The following is a 17,790-nucleotide window of genomic DNA, read 5'->3' as shown; positions in this document are numbered from 1 at the left end:
CATTCTCATCATCTCTTGTCTACTTATTGTCTGCATTCGTAGAGTCACAAACAGCATTTCAGCTGGGTCAAGTCTATCCTTCTGACCTCTGTTACCGGCATTCCTTTGCCAATACACAAACCATCGCCATGTCTTCATCACTATACCACCCAAGGCCGGTGCTGTCTTCGCAAAGATATACACCATCACCAGACTATCTTCAAGATGCTCGACGAACATATCACAACAACAGCCGCCTGCCACTACGGGAAACCGCCAGTAATGCGCAATCACACAACTTCAACAGCATGGTTCCGTGCTATTCAAACCCAGTTGGCATCTCGCCTTCAGTGCCAGCCAGCCTTCCAGCTCCCATGATCCCCTCACAATCATTCGAGTGCCTCTACCGCGTGCCTACACCAAGAAACCAACCTCGCTTCCAGCAAAGAAGACCACGAAATGGAGTCAACCCTCTCTACTTCTGGCCTGCTTTCCGCCAGTACCGCAACCGACAAGCACACAAAGACACCCAGAAGGACAAGGGTGGTGTTTGGAGGAGACCCGAGCTTGAAGATGCATTTGTTGACTGTGAGTACATGGCAGCATCCTTACTTGACTTGACCAATACTAATGATAACCAGCCGTTCTTCTCATGCCTCACATGGGACGTCGCAAGTTCTCCATGGGAGGAAAGCTACATGGGCGCAACATGCTTATTAGCGAATACATCTTCACAATCTGTGTTGCCATTCTTGGTAGCAAAGAAATTTTCCGAATCGACAACAGCAACGACAGCATTGAACAGATGGGACGCAAACAGGTCTCAAGTCATATGCAAGTAGTCAAGAAGTTCTTCGAAGACTTGCGATGCTGTAAGTCAATTTCCCTCTTACCTACTATACAAGATCTCAACTGATGCGCTTAGTTCACTTCCTTTTCCCTGCTGAGGAGAAGAAGGAGCCTGGCTCCACAAACTCAGATGATTACTATGACGAGGAGGAACAAGAATCCTTCAAGTCCAACCCCGTTCTTACTGCTCTTGCTGAGGGTCGAGTACCCGATGTCAAGCCTAATTACGAATACTTCTCACAACTTCTGGCTCTCCAGTCTCTGATCTCAGTCCGACCCAAGACAGCAGAGGTTTATGTCTCTTCTTCCGAGGTCAAGTTCAGAGACGAAATTGCCTACGACGCACAAGACGCTCCTCTGGACACTGAGTCCTTCCCTCACCTTAACAAGTACAACAATTGTGATGACAGCCCAAGTGTTCTCGGCAAGGATGTGCTACTTCATGAGTACACCCGATCTCTGGATCGAACCACTTCTGCCTGTGTCAAGACGGTTACCCGCCGATGGCAGAAGGATGCGCCCGAGATCTACGAGACTCTCGAGCTCCCCACCCGTGATGAGGAGTGTTTGCTCCTTGAGATGTGCGCAACTCTTGAGTTGCATGAGCACGCTCGCTTCCCTTCTGGGTCTGAGCTCACTGGCTTTGTTGAGGTGGCAATCACAAACCCCAACCTCCAAAGCCACCGCTGGAAGTGTGTAACCCGCCTCACCCGGCCGTCCGAGCTTCACAGCGATGACAAGAAGTCGAGCGTATACACCAACGAGACCGGCATCCACCGTCGAGGCTGCAGCGATTCCAAACCTGACTGCGACTGCCACTCTCGCCCTCGTCAGGACATCCATGTTCCCTTCCCTGCTGTCGAGTGGGCTAGCATCTTGAGCATGGCTGTTCAGTACCCTGATGTTGAGCACCAGCGCAAGAAGGAGAAGCGTACCAAGGGCGATGATCGCAAGAATCTCGACCGTGCTGGTAGCAAGCGCAAGCGCTCAGAGGACGACGGTGATGCCGCTTCTTGGGCTCGCCGCGATCTTACAGGCAGCGACCTCATCTGCAAGGTGGCCATGTACCAAGAGCTTTGGTCGTGCGCCCCCGACTCGAACCGATGGGCTCGACAGGGCATTGTGTTCTGGCGATTCAACACAACCAACCAATGGTACAAGTACAACCCAGTTTTCAAGCCCGCTGGCACCTCATGGCGATGGTTGACTGTCAACGACCCCATGTCCCGTTACCACCAGCAAAAGGCTCTCGTCTACCCTTCAGCCTCCATGTCCCGAGACTCTATCATGTCTCCTACTCCTTCAATCAACCAGCACATGACAGCGGCGATGAACGAGACATTTAGTTCTGCATGGGATCCCAGTGTGAGCCTGGCCCAAGTGCCAAATGTCGCTGCAACAAACAATGGACTTACATTGTTCGAATCCTTTTCTGGTGGCCTCGCTACACCTCCACCAACCGCAGGCCTACAAGGGTCGTACCCAGGAAGCTTTGACCACGGTATGCCTCCAAGCACAGGTGTTGGCTTCATTCCGTCTACATGCAGCACAGCGGGTGAGAGCCATCCTGGCACTGGTCATGGACACAGTCACAGCGCGGCTTACTACGATGCGCAAACGACACTGGCAGATCTCAAGCCTGTCATGTCTACAGTCAACCCCTACCAGAGCCCAACAACATCATCAGGACTGGATCTTTCAAGCTCCCTTGTCTATGATAACGCAGAGTGCGACACTGGCCTCCAAGGCTGGGACATGCCGGCGTTGGACGGGTGGTCCACAGGCGCAGGAAGTGGATCAGAATGGGGATCTCACCACAAGGTCGAGCCTAGCAGTGACCAGGCAGCTCTATGGACACAATCACAATGGGCACAAATGGCGGGAGACCGTGACGGCAGCCCTCGACCGATGAAGCGAAGAAGAGGAGACGGCATTGATAGTCATATACCACCAACAATGACAGCAGCAGCGGGAGGATGGTGAACAGAGAAGAAAAAAGAGCGAATCATTGATGAGATAGAATGAAGCATTTACGCGGTCAACGTCTTAATAATCATGCCTGGGTATCAGGGTTGGCGTTTAGGAGCAACTATGGGAATTGTTTTTGATCATGGCAGTAATACCAAGTTCGTATCAGATACGACATGCATATCGTTTGGTAGTTTATTCAACATTTACAAAAGACATTAATTAGCCAACTTCTCAGTATGTCCTGACTATGATGCATGACGTTCACTTGCTTGATCCGTTTTCGGGAGCGGTTGCTCGTTTCAGTAAAATTCCTACCATGACGTCTCAGATACATTATCATCGTATCATGAAATAGGCTAATGAAAGGTTTGGCTTTAAGTTCAAGATTGACAGGTCCTTGGTCGATCACTGCATCACCAGACAGGCACTAAAGCAGGGGACAGTGACGACATTCCCATCGCAAACAGGCACCAAAATGATCGACGCAACGAAGGCTTAGATGTCGATATGGAATTTAGTGCATCTATATCACGATCCACTTGGATCGAGTTAAAACTATTGGAGATATGAGGGAGAGGGCGTGAGGAGATATAAACGACTTTTACAGTATCCCCTTGAACCACAGGGAAGAGAATCTATAACCCCAACCCAGATGGCCATTATACAAGACATTATCGTTAAGGAAAAAGCAAATATTGCGGAAGCTAAACTTGGAGAAGCCGAAAGGAGTAATAGAGAGACATTGGAGGGGAGAAAGATTTGGGGAAGTGAGACATTGAGAGAAGCCATTGAAGAAAACATGGAACAGCCACGCCCTTGGACACGTGAGATATCGTCTGAAAGTCAGTTGTGAGTTGCAACTTGATAGAGTAATGGTGATGAAATACTGTACAAAGGATTAAGTATTTCAGCAACTGGAATTGATAAACAGGGGTTGTAACGTAACACGTTCTCTTTAAGAGTAAACGGGAACTTGACGGGACAAAGAGGGTGTGTTAGGAAAAGAAGATGTCAAGGGAGGGGTGTACTGAGGGATGAATATTACTAAGTCTGAAGGGGTGCGAGGGTATTGAATATTCATACGATAGATTTATGGAGTTTTTGAATATGAAGGAGGTCTACTAAGGGTGTTTTGAGAATTCTATACCCATTTGCAGGAGTTGAAGATGCTAGTTATGTGTCCCGTCTGCTGGTGTTGAATAATCCTGTAGTGAGTATTGTTGAAGGGGTATATTTAGGTAGAAGGGTCTGGACAAGGTGAACACTTGTCATGTATCGATATGGAAAGAGAGTGTCGGTTAGTGATACAATCCCTAGTTGAATGAAGCGGTCAAGATTTGTATCGCAAAGAGTTTGCTGGCACACGTGTGGTTCTGTACAACAACGCACAAGATAGAAAGAGTGAACACAAATGGGTCAAAGAGGAAACGCCCCATGATATGCCAAAATGATTCAGTAGTATTCCATGGTTATGAGTTCAAAGACTGACCTGGCCAGGCTTGAACACGACGCTCTTCTAAGATATTGAATTTTGGTGGAGTTATTTTGGGCGCTTGATCAAACATGCTCGTCAATGCAGCGATAAAAAACCATGAGATGACGACGCGACCGTAGAGTTGACCTTGTGGGACGATGACGACGACAATTCTTGACCGACAAATATTCAAGAAGCAAAAGAGCAAAAGGAAGAGGAGAAAAGGGAGAGAGAAAAAGAAGAAAAGAAGAAAAAGAGGATGTGATGGTTTCAAATACTAAGGCAAGATGTAGTAAGCTGCATAGTACCTGCCTTAACTCGCGTCTAAAATCGAGCCAAGTTGAAGCTATGCTCTCTCTCACTAACGCCTTCCTCATAAATAAGCGAAAATAGATACTGCGCCTTCCTCTCTATAATTGGTGAGGCCATGGACAAGGCCACAAGGCCACGACGGTAGGCCTCAGGCGACTAACATAATTTATTTAGATATTATTCCGAGACATAGAATCAGGCTTCTTTTTCGCTCTCTCTTCTGAACCTGGTCATTTCAGTGCATCCCAGCGAACCAAAGCCCCTGTCAGATCCCTGTATTCGATCATTTTAACATCAAGCCACAGCCAATTGACCGCAGCCCCGCTATGGCGCGCTTGCAACCGTCGCCAGCCAATTTCTTTAGACGCCCGAATCTTGTGGGCGCCAACCGAGCAACGACATCCAATCCTTTGGACTTTACAACTTGTTGTTTCATGCTATTTCCAGTGGTTCTCAATGATCCCGTTGCAGGCATTGTTCCAGAGTTCTAGACCGCAACCCAACCCCTGCTCGACTCTATTTTCTCGCATCAGTCCCGTCCCTCTGGTCAGCCAACCGCTGCTGAGCTGTGAGTCTTATTTGAGGTGTGTTGGCGGAAATATTCGCTTGGTGTTCTATAACCAGTCAGGCGGCTATCAAGATCCCAGCTCCGAAACAAGGAAAAAACACGTTCTTTATTGTGGGAAACATTTTCTCTATCAAACAAGGATCTGAAGTATCAATATCCTTGCACAAACAGATTCGAGATCTTAAACTGTCCTATCCAATGTGTGTCTGAGACTGCTGTTGTACCCCCTTGAGCGCTTCCCCAGACGAAACTGTGACGGAACATAGCCCCCCCAGCTCTTGTTTCTGTTTCTGTTTCCTTTCCACTCTTGGGAAAATGAGCGTTGGCGCGGTTAAGTTTAATGGCACATATGTATGAGCTGCCGTCATCTTTATCCGCGAGATGGCTCGATACGATGAGATGAACTAGCTCATGCTACGCCAAGCTACACTCACACATACTCGACATGTCCTTAGCCGCGCCTTGTCCTCCCATGTCCCTGTCCCTGTCCCTTGTGCCCTGACCATGTCTTGATCGTGCCTTGCATGTTGAAATGTTGCGGCTTTCTTTCCCGTCTCCATTTTGACTCCATCTGTACGAGGCCAGTTTCCTCGACCGTTGCCATGCTGGTCAACGATAGGTCCTTAGGCCACTTGGAGATGGGGGATGGATATCTATACCTTGCGTCCCAGATCTTGTGTTTCTAGCTAAAAGATCTCATGTTTCGTTCTCTGGGTGTCTGCTTGTCATTCTTTGCTTGATTGCCGTGCATTACTTGTCCCACTTGTGTTCTTGATTGCCTGACTCTCGTGCAATCCCTTCATTACCACTCGTCCTCCCCTCCTTTCCGCTCTGAGCTATTGCCATCCGTTCGCTGTCGTGCTCTCTTGGGTTGTTAGAGATTCTCTTTCGATAAGCGTTGACACGCATCACCCGTTGTTCGTGACTCACGAACACCAAATATGCTGAACTAGAACCAGCGGTATACACCCTTTTTTTCTTTCTTTTCCTTTGTCACGTCTTACTTCACTTCTTTTTTCTTCTTCTCTTTTACCTTGAACAATCTCTTTGTTTCTTTCTTTGTGTTGCCCTCCTTTACTTGAATATCAGCAGGACTGACTGAATCACCAACACTTTACCTGCGCCGGCCGGAGGATCTTTACCACACCACAACCGATCACTTGTTCAGCGACATACAACATAAAAAGCAAACAAACCCATCTCTATTGATTTAAACAGTCCCAGGCCCTTTGATTGCAAGTTTGTCATCTTCATTGTCGGTCAGTGTTCAGGCACCGTTTGTTGCCTAGCGACTAGCCCTGCTCACACAGTTTGCCAGTGTTCGCCAGCTGCCAGCCGTCAACCTCAAAGGAAAAGAGCCCTGCCTGTTCACTGTTCAACCAGCACAACAATTGTTTTTTCTTTCCTATTCACAATAAACAATACAGCGGCACCTGTGGAAATAGCAAGTGACGGGCTTCGCCTTTCTCCCACTCCTTTACGCATAAATTGCGACGCATTCATTCTCTCGCTCCCCGAGTTAACCCTCCAACAACACTCCTTTCAAAATCATTATTTGAAATTCATTTCCACACAAATCAGCTTCGATTACCTTGCAATCTACGATTACAAAACATCAATAAAGAATACCAACAACGAGAACAACAATCAACATGAAATTCATCGACGCCTCTGCCCTCGCTCTTGCGGCAGGCACCCTCATTTCACCAGTTTCGGCTCACTCCTGGGTTGAGTATGCCTCCAAACTCGCTCGAAATGGCACCATGATCGGTAAAATGGGTTACCCTCGTGGCTTCGTCCCTCGCGATTCCACCAACCCTCCCTTTGCCGACTCAATCCCCCAGAACATTTTGCCCCAGGCGGGCCAATCTGCCTACTCTGGCCAAGAGATTCTGAACAAGTACAAGCTTGAGAAGAACCCTCAGTTCCCCATGCTTGAAGCTGCTGCTGGTGACTATATTGCCATCATGCACCTCGAGAATGGCCACACCACTCTTCCCGAGAACCAGCCCAACAAGCCCAAGAACCGCGGCACCATCTACTTCTACGGCACCACTCAGCCCAAGGATGAGGAGAAACTCTTCGATGTTCACCTCCGCTGGAACAAAGAGGGCACTGGTGGTGACAAGCGTGGCAAGCTCATCTCCACTCGCAACTACGACGATGGCCAGTGCTACCAACCCAACAATGGTCAACTCAGCACTGGACGCTCCGCCGAACTCAAGCCCAAGGGTGCCGTGCATGAGAAGGAACTTGCCTGCCAGTCTGACCTGAAGCTCCCCAGTGATCTCAAGGTCGGCGACATCTACACCGTCTACTGGTATTGGGACTGGCCCGACCTGAACAAAGACAACATTGACATGGAAGCTACCAAGAATGGCAAGTTCCCCTGGGCCGGAACTTTCATGCGTGGTGAGAAAGATCCCAATGGCTTCACCATGGACGCCATCGCGCGCAACGAGAGCTACTCGAGCGTCCTTGACATCAAGATCACTGCCCCTGCGGGTGTCGCTGCTAAGGATCAAAACATCCTTGAATACGTTGACAACCAGAACGTTTACTCTGCCGGTATCGAGGAGCAGATGAAGTCCAACTTTCAAGTTGACGTTGATGGCGGCAAGGGTGGCGATATGCCTGTTCCCTCGGCTCCTTCAGCTCCTTCAGCCCCTTCGGCCCCTTCATCCCCCTCGTCCCCTGCTCTCCCGACTGCTACCGCACCAGTCGACGGAGGAGCTGGCAATGGCGGCGATGTCGCTACCGTGACCGTCACAGCGACTGTCAAGCCTTCTCCTATCATCAGCACTGTATATGTCACTGTTCCTTCCGAGTCTCTTACTGCAGTTTTCCCTGAACCTGTTGATGGCGACACCAGCACCAAGACCATCACGACTACAGCTCTTGTCACCAAGAGCAAGAACCCATCTGATGCTGAGCCTACCCCGCCTACTGCTTCGACTGTCTATGAGACTCTCTATACTACGCGGCCCAAGGAACAGCCCACTGGAGGTGATCAGCCGCAACAGCCGCAGCCCTCCACGGTCATCAAGACCATTGTCACGCATATAAATACACCCTCATCAAGCGGAGAGGCCAACACTCCTCCCACTCAAACCACGATCCCCGGCGGCGAGTTCCGCGAGGCACCTCCTGCCAATGGAGGAGCTCCGGCTCAGACCCAGAGTGATGGCCCTCCCATCCCCACACCATTCCTCCGCCGCCGCCAGAACTGGGTCTTTGGCAACTACTAGGTTGCCCAACCTTGCAACCCCTTGACTCCTATATCCCATCAAGGGGCGTCGTTTCCTTCGTCTTTCCTTCACAGTATATATAGACGGCATGTGTTTCCTCATCTCCATAAGATGCAGGCAAAGGATCAACACACAAAAAAGGGGCGCCGGTCGCATTCAACGGCGTTGGATACACAGGACATGATACCACTTGATTTTATGCGCGCGTTACTCACTCCTCCACCCTTTACTTCTTTTCACACGTCTATAGGCGTTGGGGGATGGAAAGGGGGAGTGAGAAGTGGCGGCGCAGTCTTTCGTTACGGCACGGGTATGTGTACATGATTTACGTAGCACGGAGCATTTGCTTTTGTCTTTTTTTTGGGTTCGGTGCATTTCGGGGGGAAAGGGATCTACGGAACGACAAAGTTCGGTTCAGATAAAATTCCAAAATAGTTTGTCGCGACTTGTGTGTGCCTTTCGTGAAGTGAAACATGTTTGCTGTACTCTGGTGATTGTGTTTGGCACATAGGATGTACCCATCTCAACAGTCGGTTGGTACGTACGTACACGTACAACAAGAGAAGTAACGAACACAACTCTGAAACATTGTGCTCTTGTTTCATTGCTATGGCTCAAGCTGCACGTCTATATAGCTCACAAGTTGCCGGTGTAACATGACACAAAAGGTGAAAAACACCGACTGAGTAAGGGGCACATGGAGGTTTGTATTCGCGGCGGGTATCTAAACTGTCCCAGATCTTGGTCTCTCCATTCACTCGATTGCGCTCCTTTGGTCTCGTATCTCCCTCCCCAGAGACATATTGTAGTAGCCAAGGGTCACACCATGTACGGTTCGCCTACATCTCACCGCACTGAGAGATGACCACGTCAAGGTTCGGCATATCCTTGCCGCGGTAACCGGTCTTAGTGGCCTCCATCTTCTTGACCACATCCATACCTTCAAAGACCTTGCCAAAGACAACGTGCTTGTTGTCGAGGAAGGGTGTGGGGACGGTGGTGATGAAGAACTGAGATCCGTTGGTGTTGGGTCCAGCGTTCTAAGACCTGTTAGCATGAACGAACGACAGCAGGGAATAGAGACGTACGGCCATGGAGAGAAGACCAGGCTGGTCATGCTTTAGCGTAAAGTTCTCATCCTCGAAAGACTTGAAGCCCCAGATACACGTCGATCCAGTGCCGTCGCCGTTGAGAAAGTCACCACCTTGACACATAAAGTTGGGAATCTGTAGGCGATAAGCGTCTTGTGTTTCACAAGCCGGAGATGAGAGGGAGAGAACGTACTATGCGGTGGAACTTGGAGCCCTTGTAGCCCTGAGGACGACCTACGGGGTTCTTGCTCTCGCCGGTGCAGAACTGGCGAAAGTTCTCTGCTGTTTTGGGGACGACATCTCTGAAGAGTTCAAAGGTGATGCGGCCGAGGGGCTCACCTAAGTGTGTCAGTTCTTACTGACACCAAAAAGTATTTCATGGTAGCAGTGGGAGGCAATATGAATGTGTATCATGAGATAAATCTGCGCATATGGCTGGGAATAGCTTCACTTCTGGCGTGATGATATGCTCCGTACTCGGAGGGGGAACACAGTTACTAACCTCCAATGGTGATGTCGAAAAACACACTGTAAACAACCAGATACCTATTAGCACATACACCCTCTGTCTCTCATTGGGGGACCTGACTCGAAACTGAGTGGTTGTCTCTCCTCACTCCACCTCGAAAGTACTGGGGTAAAGCAGAAGTAGAGCAGAGTCGAAGCACCGCCACTTTGCTGTGAGGGGTTGGAAGAGGGGTTCAACTCACAGGGGATTTCCGGACTCGGGAAGTTTTGTAGGAGGCATTTTTGAGGAATTAGATTTGTGCTGTTTCTTGTTAGTAGAGAGACTCTAGTGTTGTATAGGATGGGCTGTGCATACAATGCTCTTGTGTCTGTTTGTTTCTAGGCTGTGGAAACGCAACGATTTTGGCGTGGGGCAGACACTACAAGAAACTTTAACCTACCTAAATCGGAAGAGTGACGTGGAGAACCGAGGAGAGACTCTGGTTGGTTGATTTTCGATCAATCGAGAGATTTATTATCATCCAGATTCACTCAACTGATTTTTAGAAGCATTTTATTATTAATTTCTACTGCAATTTTAGAATATAGATATAGGTTCAAATCAAAACATGATGCTAGTTAGATATTTACTGAGAATCGGCCAAGGCCGTCGTGTTAATGGCATATCCCTCGGATCCAGATCTAACACCACCTCCTCCACTAGGTTACCCCATGCCCATTGATGGATGGATCAGTAGATGCATCTCGGCCAGGCCATTTCGATTCAAGAAGCGGGGGTGGCACCTGGGGTTCAGACCAAGCCAGAAAGGTCATGTCAGGTTATGTCAGGTCGGATCAGCTACATGAAGCCATTGACTGTAGAACATCCAGGGCATGCAGACACAGAAAAGCCAAGACAAAAGCCAAGCACAGACAGACAGGACGGGAAGGCGATGGAGATCTGGTGACGACGCTTCGACTAGCCAATAAGTCAACGGTCATGCTCCGCCCTCCTAGCTCAGAGTCTACTCGCTGGCTCGCATTTCTGGTAGCCAACAGTAATTCACAGGTGTGAATTAGTGCACATGTCGACGAGAGCTTCCGAAAGTCAACTTGTAAGCGTTGAGAGATCGTCGACAACGTCTGACTAAGAAGTCTTGATACTACAAGAGTCAGGGTCCATCCGTGCTCAGTCCATCATGAGAAAAGTCGGTAAATAGCGTCTGTCATGTCTATGATGCCGACCATGAGGCGAATTAACGAGATATTTGATAGCCGAGAAGACACAGCCTCGGCTTGAATGTCGACATCATAGATTTTGATGGGTATTTGTAATTGATAGTCAGCCTCGATGAAGAATTACAAGGGATATTGTGTATGGTCTGGGTAGTGGTGTTGTCGACGACGACTTCTTCCCTCCATTTCGGCAGTCAGGAAAGGAGACAATCGACAACCATGGGGATTGCCGGGTTTAGTTATATTGTAAAGGTAAGTAACTTTGACGATCTGACGTGGATCTTTTGTCCGCGGCCGTGTCGGTTGTGTATTTCGGTCAGAGAGTTAATAAAGAGTCAGGCTCTTTTTTTCCAGGGTTCCAGCAACTGCGTCATAGCCCCATCAATATTCAAATACGATACCGGGATCCATGGAAGAGACGAATACGTAACCGCAAACTGTATATCAATAGAAACAATAAACAACTGTAAAATCATCACATCTTCAAACATAAAACAAAAATGACAAGAAATAAAACTCACAAACTAAAATTCCGTTGCAGCCGAACGTCCCGCAGATTCCGACCTGCTTGAGGCTCAAACCCCGCTGTCCTTTCTTGTAGGTTGTCAGTGTCTGGTTAATGCAGGAAAACAAGAGGCATTTAGGGAAACTAGCCTATCCAATCCAATCGCCACAGCCAAGACGATTGCTAGCGAGCCAAGACCCACCACTGAGGATGGGGTGCAGCAGCGCTATAGATCATCCCTGCCTCTAAAGATGCGCCATAAATCGACGCTAATGAGCCGTGTGAGAGTTTAACTGGAAGCACTGTAAGGTACTTGACCTTTGTATGGATCCCCCAACTATAACTTGGTGGAATCACTGCCAGGATCAATCGATCAATCTCTTGTTATGTGTTTCAGCATCGCGTGAGGCCGCTTCAATAAAGACCGCAAGGCCTAGACCTATTTATCCATCGCTGAAGTGGCATTGTTTTGATTATTCAACTTGCATTCTGGCTGTGTCCTGAGACAGCTGTCAGATTAAAGCCTGTTTTGGAGGTTTGAGGATTCAACCAAGACATGAACGACAACCATTCAATTGACTGCTCTGTAGCACGATGACACAGCTCTACCACGTATTACTGCTGCGCAACTATGTGCATCGTCATTCTACGTGACCTTTCTTCTTATCACTCTTCCAGTTCCCGGTTCCTGAAGAACTAATAAACATTTATCCTGGTTTTCGGATTCACCGTGACACTTGAGGCGTACAACATTCAACTCGATACGCAGCCTCTGAACCTTGGCAACCACAGTCAGTCAGTCAACAAGCCAAGCTGTATGGGATCGCGTCTCGTACAGGTGCAGGCTGAAGCTGTGCCGCTTGTCTAGACCTCTCAATGGACTTGACTAAGCGGAAAGCACCTAGGCTGAACGAGTCTCAGCTGTCAGCCGCAGCCGCAGCCCCTTTTATGAAAGGCCTCCAGGATAGTGATACGAACAGAAATTGGCCTAGATCTCTCTTCACTCTTTTGCATTAACTACTTCTTTTAACTATGACGATTGTGGTGGAGCGCATCAAAGAAAGAAAAAAACAGAAACCAGGAGCCGGCTACGGGACGGGCTGAGACGAATTGAGTCGGCGACATGTGGAGACGTTTCGGTGACAGGCGCTTTGTCGGGACCCGATTACAACTATTGGGCCTTAGGAAAACCAAAAGATTAAGCGTAAATAAATAAACAAAACATTCCAACGTCAACAGAACTCTCATGTTAAACGGTGGAATCCGGTTGCCCGGAGAGTTGCGCATATAGTAAACTGTCGAAAGCAAAAACCTAAAGTCTGCATCCTTAATCAACTTCAACTTCAACGCTTGAATCCTGCTGACGGTTAAAGTAAACTAACAAAAGTGAAACCGTAAATGTGAAATAAGTCACATCAGTCTAATAGTACCAAACTCCTGGGCCTTGGCTTGGATCTAACCTGGTATTCGCTTTCATCCTGTCTCTCAAACCTGCCTGGCCCTGTTCTTTCTGCAACAAATCGCAAAGGAAACCCCTGGCCTTGTCATAAACTCTTTTGCCCTCATCAACCTTCAACTCTAGCTCTTGTGATTCAAAACTCCACTGCGCTAGGTCCATGGATGGATCCCAGCTGATTGTCTTCCACCCCGCGGACTGCGCCACGACTGTCAGTGATGGATGCATAGCAAATACGCCCGAGAATACGGAACAAGAAGAAGTTCATTACGCTCAGTTGTGTCCGTATCAGGATAGTATTATAAGCGGATAGGCCCGTTGGTCTCGAAACGCCCTGGTCCGTCACGATATCTGAAGAGTTCCTAATAAACAACTCAAGTCTCCATTGTTTGTTCATTCATTCATTACATCGTCTAAAAACTTTTAACAAACAAACACCTTGTCATTCAACTCTACGATTCACATACGCAGCATCCTATTCCATTCCTCTTTCATAGTCGATCTCGAGACTCATCGTCCACTATCACGATATTCATCAAAAGGTCTCGCAATCACCAAAACGGGACGCCTGTCCGAGCCAACCACCCATCCACCTTGCAACCCGCCCAACCTCGCAGCACGCGCAGCACGCGCAGCACGCACAGCACAGTTCACCATCTCACCACACCACTTGGTCGTGATTATTCCAGCCACAGACAAATCCCTGTCAAGCCTGAGTCGACGCGACACTCTAATTGGGAGCGACCTACCTCTTTCAGGTCGCTTTTTCCACTAGCTTCAGGTCGTCCCAGGGCCTGTCCAGCATTCTCCAGCCTGTTGTGTCCCCTCTATCGCTTCGTTGCTATCGCAAAGGTACCATCTCACAGTGTCCACTACGGCTTCAACTCCACTCGCTACAAAGACACGGCCAATCAACTTCCATCGCTAGCCCCCGGCCCGGTTTCGCTCGCCCCGTTCCCCCATTCCTCTGTGCTCCTTCCTGCTCTTTTTATCCTTTGCGCGGCCACTTTCGCACCTGCCGTTGGATCTGTCTCTTCTTGTCCTGCCTTGCCTTGTCCTGCCACTCCACCACTCCGCCCTCAGCCGGCTATTCTCACTTCATCAAATACATACTCGCTCAGGATCGAGTATTATCCCTCTTCTTCTGCGAAAAGAGGAGGAAACCAACCAAGTGCGCCCTTTTTTAAACTCAAAAGGGCGATTGTATCAAGATTGGCAATTTATGGTATAATTGCCTTTTTATTCGACGCCGCCCTTCAACCGCAAGAGTTTGTTCTTGAACGGCTCATGGTACCCGCACGGCAGCCCGCGATTTAATTCGAGCCAGACCTTTCACTGCTCAAGATATAATTTGGCCGTTGCCCAACGTTAAAAATGGTCGCCGTTGGCCAGATACTGAATGAGGTCTCTCACATTGTGATTCGCGCTGCCGCCGCCGAAGATCCATCGTCGACAGCCTCTCAATCTGCTGCTGAGACGACAACCGATAACAGCAATGACAAGAAAGACAACGGCGGCGGGTCGAACTCGCCACTGCTTTTCTTTGTCGCTTTAGGTTTTGGTGTCGTCTTTACAAACTTATGGTGAGAACTTGCTTATGCTTACATGCCCAGCCTCCTCTGCATGGCGATGGCTGGATCATGTCTTGAAATGGTTCTAACACTCCTACTCAGGATTATCGTTGGTGTTAAATACTGCTTCCGATACAATGCTCGAAATCGGCAAATGCGAATGAACGAGGACGGCGAGCCCATGCCTCTCGAAAACATGCCTCGACCTCATCGCAGACGTCGTGAGAAGAAGCTGATGACCATGGACGAGGTCAACGACAAGTTCCCGATGATGAAGTACAAGGCTTGGGTTTCCGATCGTGCAAAGGAGGGTCTTCCTACCAACGGCGGCGTTTCTGCACCACCCACTCGGCCTAACAGTATTCGGGAGGCGGATGGAATCGTGCCAGACTTTTCTGCAAAGGTTCGTGATTCGACTGATGGACCACTGGCCGACAACGTACCCAAATCGAATACACAGCCAGAGACGACAAGTACCAGCAATACCACCGAGACAAAAGCACCCGAGATTTCCATCGCGGCCGCAGCTGCCGAGGCCGAAAAGTCCAAGGAGGCACCCAAGACGACAACCGATGGTCAAACTTCAAACGAGCAGTCCGCAAACAACCCTCGACTTCATCGAGTCTCTAGCGAGGAAACTGATGACGACGATGATCACATTGACGGCGCCCTACCTCCCGAATGTCTCGAAAACCCCGGTGATACATGTGCTATCTGCATTGATACACTTGAGGATGATGATGATGTTCGCGGATTGACTTGTGGACATGCTTTCCACGCTGTTTGTGTCGATCCCTGGCTGACCAGCCGACGAGCTTGCTGCCCACTCTGCAAGGCCGATTATTATGTTCCCAAGCCTCGCCCAGCTCCTGATGCCACCAACGAAGCCGGCGCGAACAACGGTTCCAGTTTTGATCCTCGAAACAACCCAGTCTTTGGCATGCCCGCTGCTCTTCGCTCTGCATGGATTAGAGGCTCTCGCAACGACAGGAATGAAACACCGGCTCCCGCTAGTCGCCGACGCAGGACAGGCGATGTTCCGGCTGGGCAGGAACCTGCTCAACAGACTGAACAGACTCAGCAAACAGCAGAAGTCACTCAAACATCAAACGGTGGTGTTCTCTCCTCCATGCGAGGCGCCCTACGATTTGGTCGAAGACGACAACAACAAGAGAATCCTGATGCGGTAACACCATCACAACTTGAAGCGGCAAACCGTACACCAGCCGCCACATAACATGTGTATCACATTTTTCATTCTTACATAACGACACGAATCTTTTTAGCGATGGTTTTCTCATTCCTTCCCGGCAACTGCATTGCTGGACACAACCGTCTTGAATCTTGACATTATAAAGGAATTGATTTTTGACGACACGGCATTTGATTTACACCGCATGATATACAGGTGGAGCGACAGTAGGTGTATAACTGGGAGAGAGTGAGGACGTATAACGCTCGACGAGCTATATATACCCCTGATGACGATGGTGTTTGAGGTCGCGATCGTGGGTGATATGGATATGCCTAGCGACGGCAAGGGCAGTGCACGCTGCTCAAAGTGAGGATTTACTGGTACTCTTGGGGATTGTCTATTATAAGACAAGTATTGTATTTGCATTGGGCTAGAAAACATGGCTTTCAGCTGGGAACGGAGCGGCGGAGTTTGCATGGTTTTGGGACTTCCATAGCTAGATGGTACAAAAGATAACTGTTCCGTCCATACGCTTCATTAATATTAAATGTGACCTGTAAAAATGCTATGTTGATCTATGTTGAGATTGTTGTGTAACAAACATGGTCTACAGAAAAGATCCTTTCTGAAACCTGCCACCAAAATCAGCGGCATTGTTCATCAGTTCCCTTCTCTGTGCTGTGCCAATCTTTCCACCCAGAGCCATGTCCTTTTCTCTGTCAAATCCTCGCTTGCTAGGATCATCTTCCTCTTCAACTTTTTGTCCAGACTTTTCTCTCTTTCCCTGATGCTCCGCGTATAGACTCTTGCCTCTTTGCGATTCAATATTGGCAGAGATCTTGCGATTGCGCTCTTCTTCCTCCCGCGACTTGACGTTCTTAGGCTCTGTCTCTGTACTCTTGTCGGAACGTCCCAGTACAGAATCTTGTAGTCGCTTTAGTTTCTCCTCAGGGGTTTCAGTCCATATTGCCGACACGGCTGAGGGTCCTGAAGATGATGCTGGTTTGGAAGCGAATTTGCGATTGCGCATTTTAGTCGGGTCGCGCTCTGAGTAGCCTGATGCGGTGGGCGGCGCAAGCATCCATGAATCGCGCTGTGCCGCTGCTTCGGCAACTGGAAGTTGGGGTCCTATGGTTGGTTTATTCGCGTTGGATGCGCCTGGGAGCGCAGGACCGTAGTCATCTTCCGAGTCTGAGTCTGAATCAGGAGACGACGCAGGACGTTGCGTGATGTCGGCGGGTGGAGGAGCAGGGCCGACGGTAGGTCTTGGTGGTGCTGGGCCCGTGTCAGAATCTGAATCCGACTCGAGATCTATCGCATCTTTGTTTGCCATTGGTAGAGCCGGACCGATCGGTGCTTTTGGAGGTAATGGCGCGCTGGGACCGTAGTCATCGTCCGAGTCTTCGAGGTCGATCTCGTCTGTATTCTTTGCTGGGGATTCGCTGCGACGGTGTTTGCTGGTAGACGCTTCATCATCTGGTGTGCGTTTCCGCTTCGATAGGTGTGGTGGTAATTGAGGTCCAATGGAAGACATGCTGTATATTTCTCGTTGTTGAGTTGTTCTCTCGACAATGTTTCGGATTACAAGAGGGGTGTAGTGTTGAGGAAGCTTTGATTCATTGTGGAACTTCTCGTCGCAAATGCGACCTTCCATCGGGGAAAGACGTCACAGCGCAGACCGCCCGGAGAATCCCCGGCCCGCCCCATACGGAGTGACGGGGACAGTTGCAGTGGGCTGTGCCGCTGCCAACCTACCTTCGACGATGGGGCTGCGTAACGAACTAACTGACCTACGTAGCTCACTATTAGCTCTCAGCTTGCGCGATACCTTTTAAATTGCGTCTCTTGCAACTACAGTCGAGCTGTGACGAGTTGACGATTCTTGAAC

At 49.2% G+C, this 17,790-nt stretch overlaps 5 protein-coding genes across 5 annotated transcripts, besides 3 other annotated features; 3 read left to right on the top strand and 2 right to left on the bottom strand.

The window, feature by feature from the left end:
• Window positions 1–128: 128 nt before the first annotated feature.
• Window positions 129–2,811, top strand: FPSE_11664 (uncharacterized protein; the record flags this gene model as incomplete). The annotated part of the gene is made up of 3 exons (XM_009264781.1): window positions 129–567; window positions 621–851; window positions 905–2,811. 3 exons carry the CDS (start codon window positions 129–131, stop codon window positions 2,809–2,811), a joined length of 2,577 nt encoding a protein of 858 aa, XP_009263056.1.
• A 1,653-nt stretch (window positions 2,812–4,464) lies between these two features.
• Window positions 4,465–4,533: a repeat region.
• A 1,590-nt stretch (window positions 4,534–6,123) lies between these two features.
• Window positions 6,124–6,214: a repeat region.
• Window positions 6,215–6,805: 591 nt separating this feature from the next.
• FPSE_11663 (uncharacterized protein) lies at window positions 6,806–8,401 on the top strand (the record flags this gene model as incomplete). Its single annotated transcript, XM_009264780.1, has 1 exon — window positions 6,806–8,401. The coding sequence occupies one exon, from the start codon at window positions 6,806–6,808 to the stop codon at window positions 8,399–8,401; it is 1,596 nt and encodes a 531-aa protein (XP_009263055.1).
• An 839-nt stretch (window positions 8,402–9,240) lies between these two features.
• On the bottom strand, window positions 9,241–10,240 carry FPSE_11662 (uncharacterized protein; the record flags this gene model as incomplete). The annotated part of the gene is made up of 5 exons (XM_009264779.1): window positions 9,241–9,441; window positions 9,490–9,627; window positions 9,686–9,831; window positions 9,995–10,020; window positions 10,203–10,240. 5 exons carry the CDS (start codon window positions 10,238–10,240, stop codon window positions 9,241–9,243), a joined length of 549 nt encoding a protein of 182 aa, XP_009263054.1.
• A 510-nt stretch (window positions 10,241–10,750) lies between these two features.
• Window positions 10,751–10,798: a microsatellite.
• Window positions 10,799–14,510: 3,712 nt separating this feature from the next.
• FPSE_11661 (uncharacterized protein) lies at window positions 14,511–15,944 on the top strand (the record flags this gene model as incomplete). The annotated part of the gene is made up of 2 exons (XM_009264778.1): window positions 14,511–14,719; window positions 14,810–15,944. 2 exons carry the CDS (start codon window positions 14,511–14,513, stop codon window positions 15,942–15,944), a joined length of 1,344 nt encoding a protein of 447 aa, XP_009263053.1.
• Window positions 15,945–16,509: 565 nt separating this feature from the next.
• On the bottom strand, window positions 16,510–17,556 carry FPSE_11660 (uncharacterized protein; the record flags this gene model as incomplete). Its single annotated transcript, XM_009264777.1, has 1 exon — window positions 16,510–17,556. One exon carries the CDS (start codon window positions 17,554–17,556, stop codon window positions 16,510–16,512), a length of 1,047 nt encoding a protein of 348 aa, XP_009263052.1.
• Window positions 17,557–17,790: the final 234 nt, after the last annotated feature.

The sequence above is a fragment of the Fusarium pseudograminearum genome, chromosome 1 (assembly GCF_000303195.2).
Source record: "Fusarium pseudograminearum CS3096 chromosome 1, whole genome shotgun sequence".
Lineage (NCBI taxonomy): Eukaryota > Fungi > Ascomycota > Sordariomycetes > Hypocreales > Nectriaceae > Fusarium > Fusarium pseudograminearum.
Note: the sequence above shows the minus strand (reverse complement) of the source record. Positions and strands in the feature narration are given on the sequence as shown.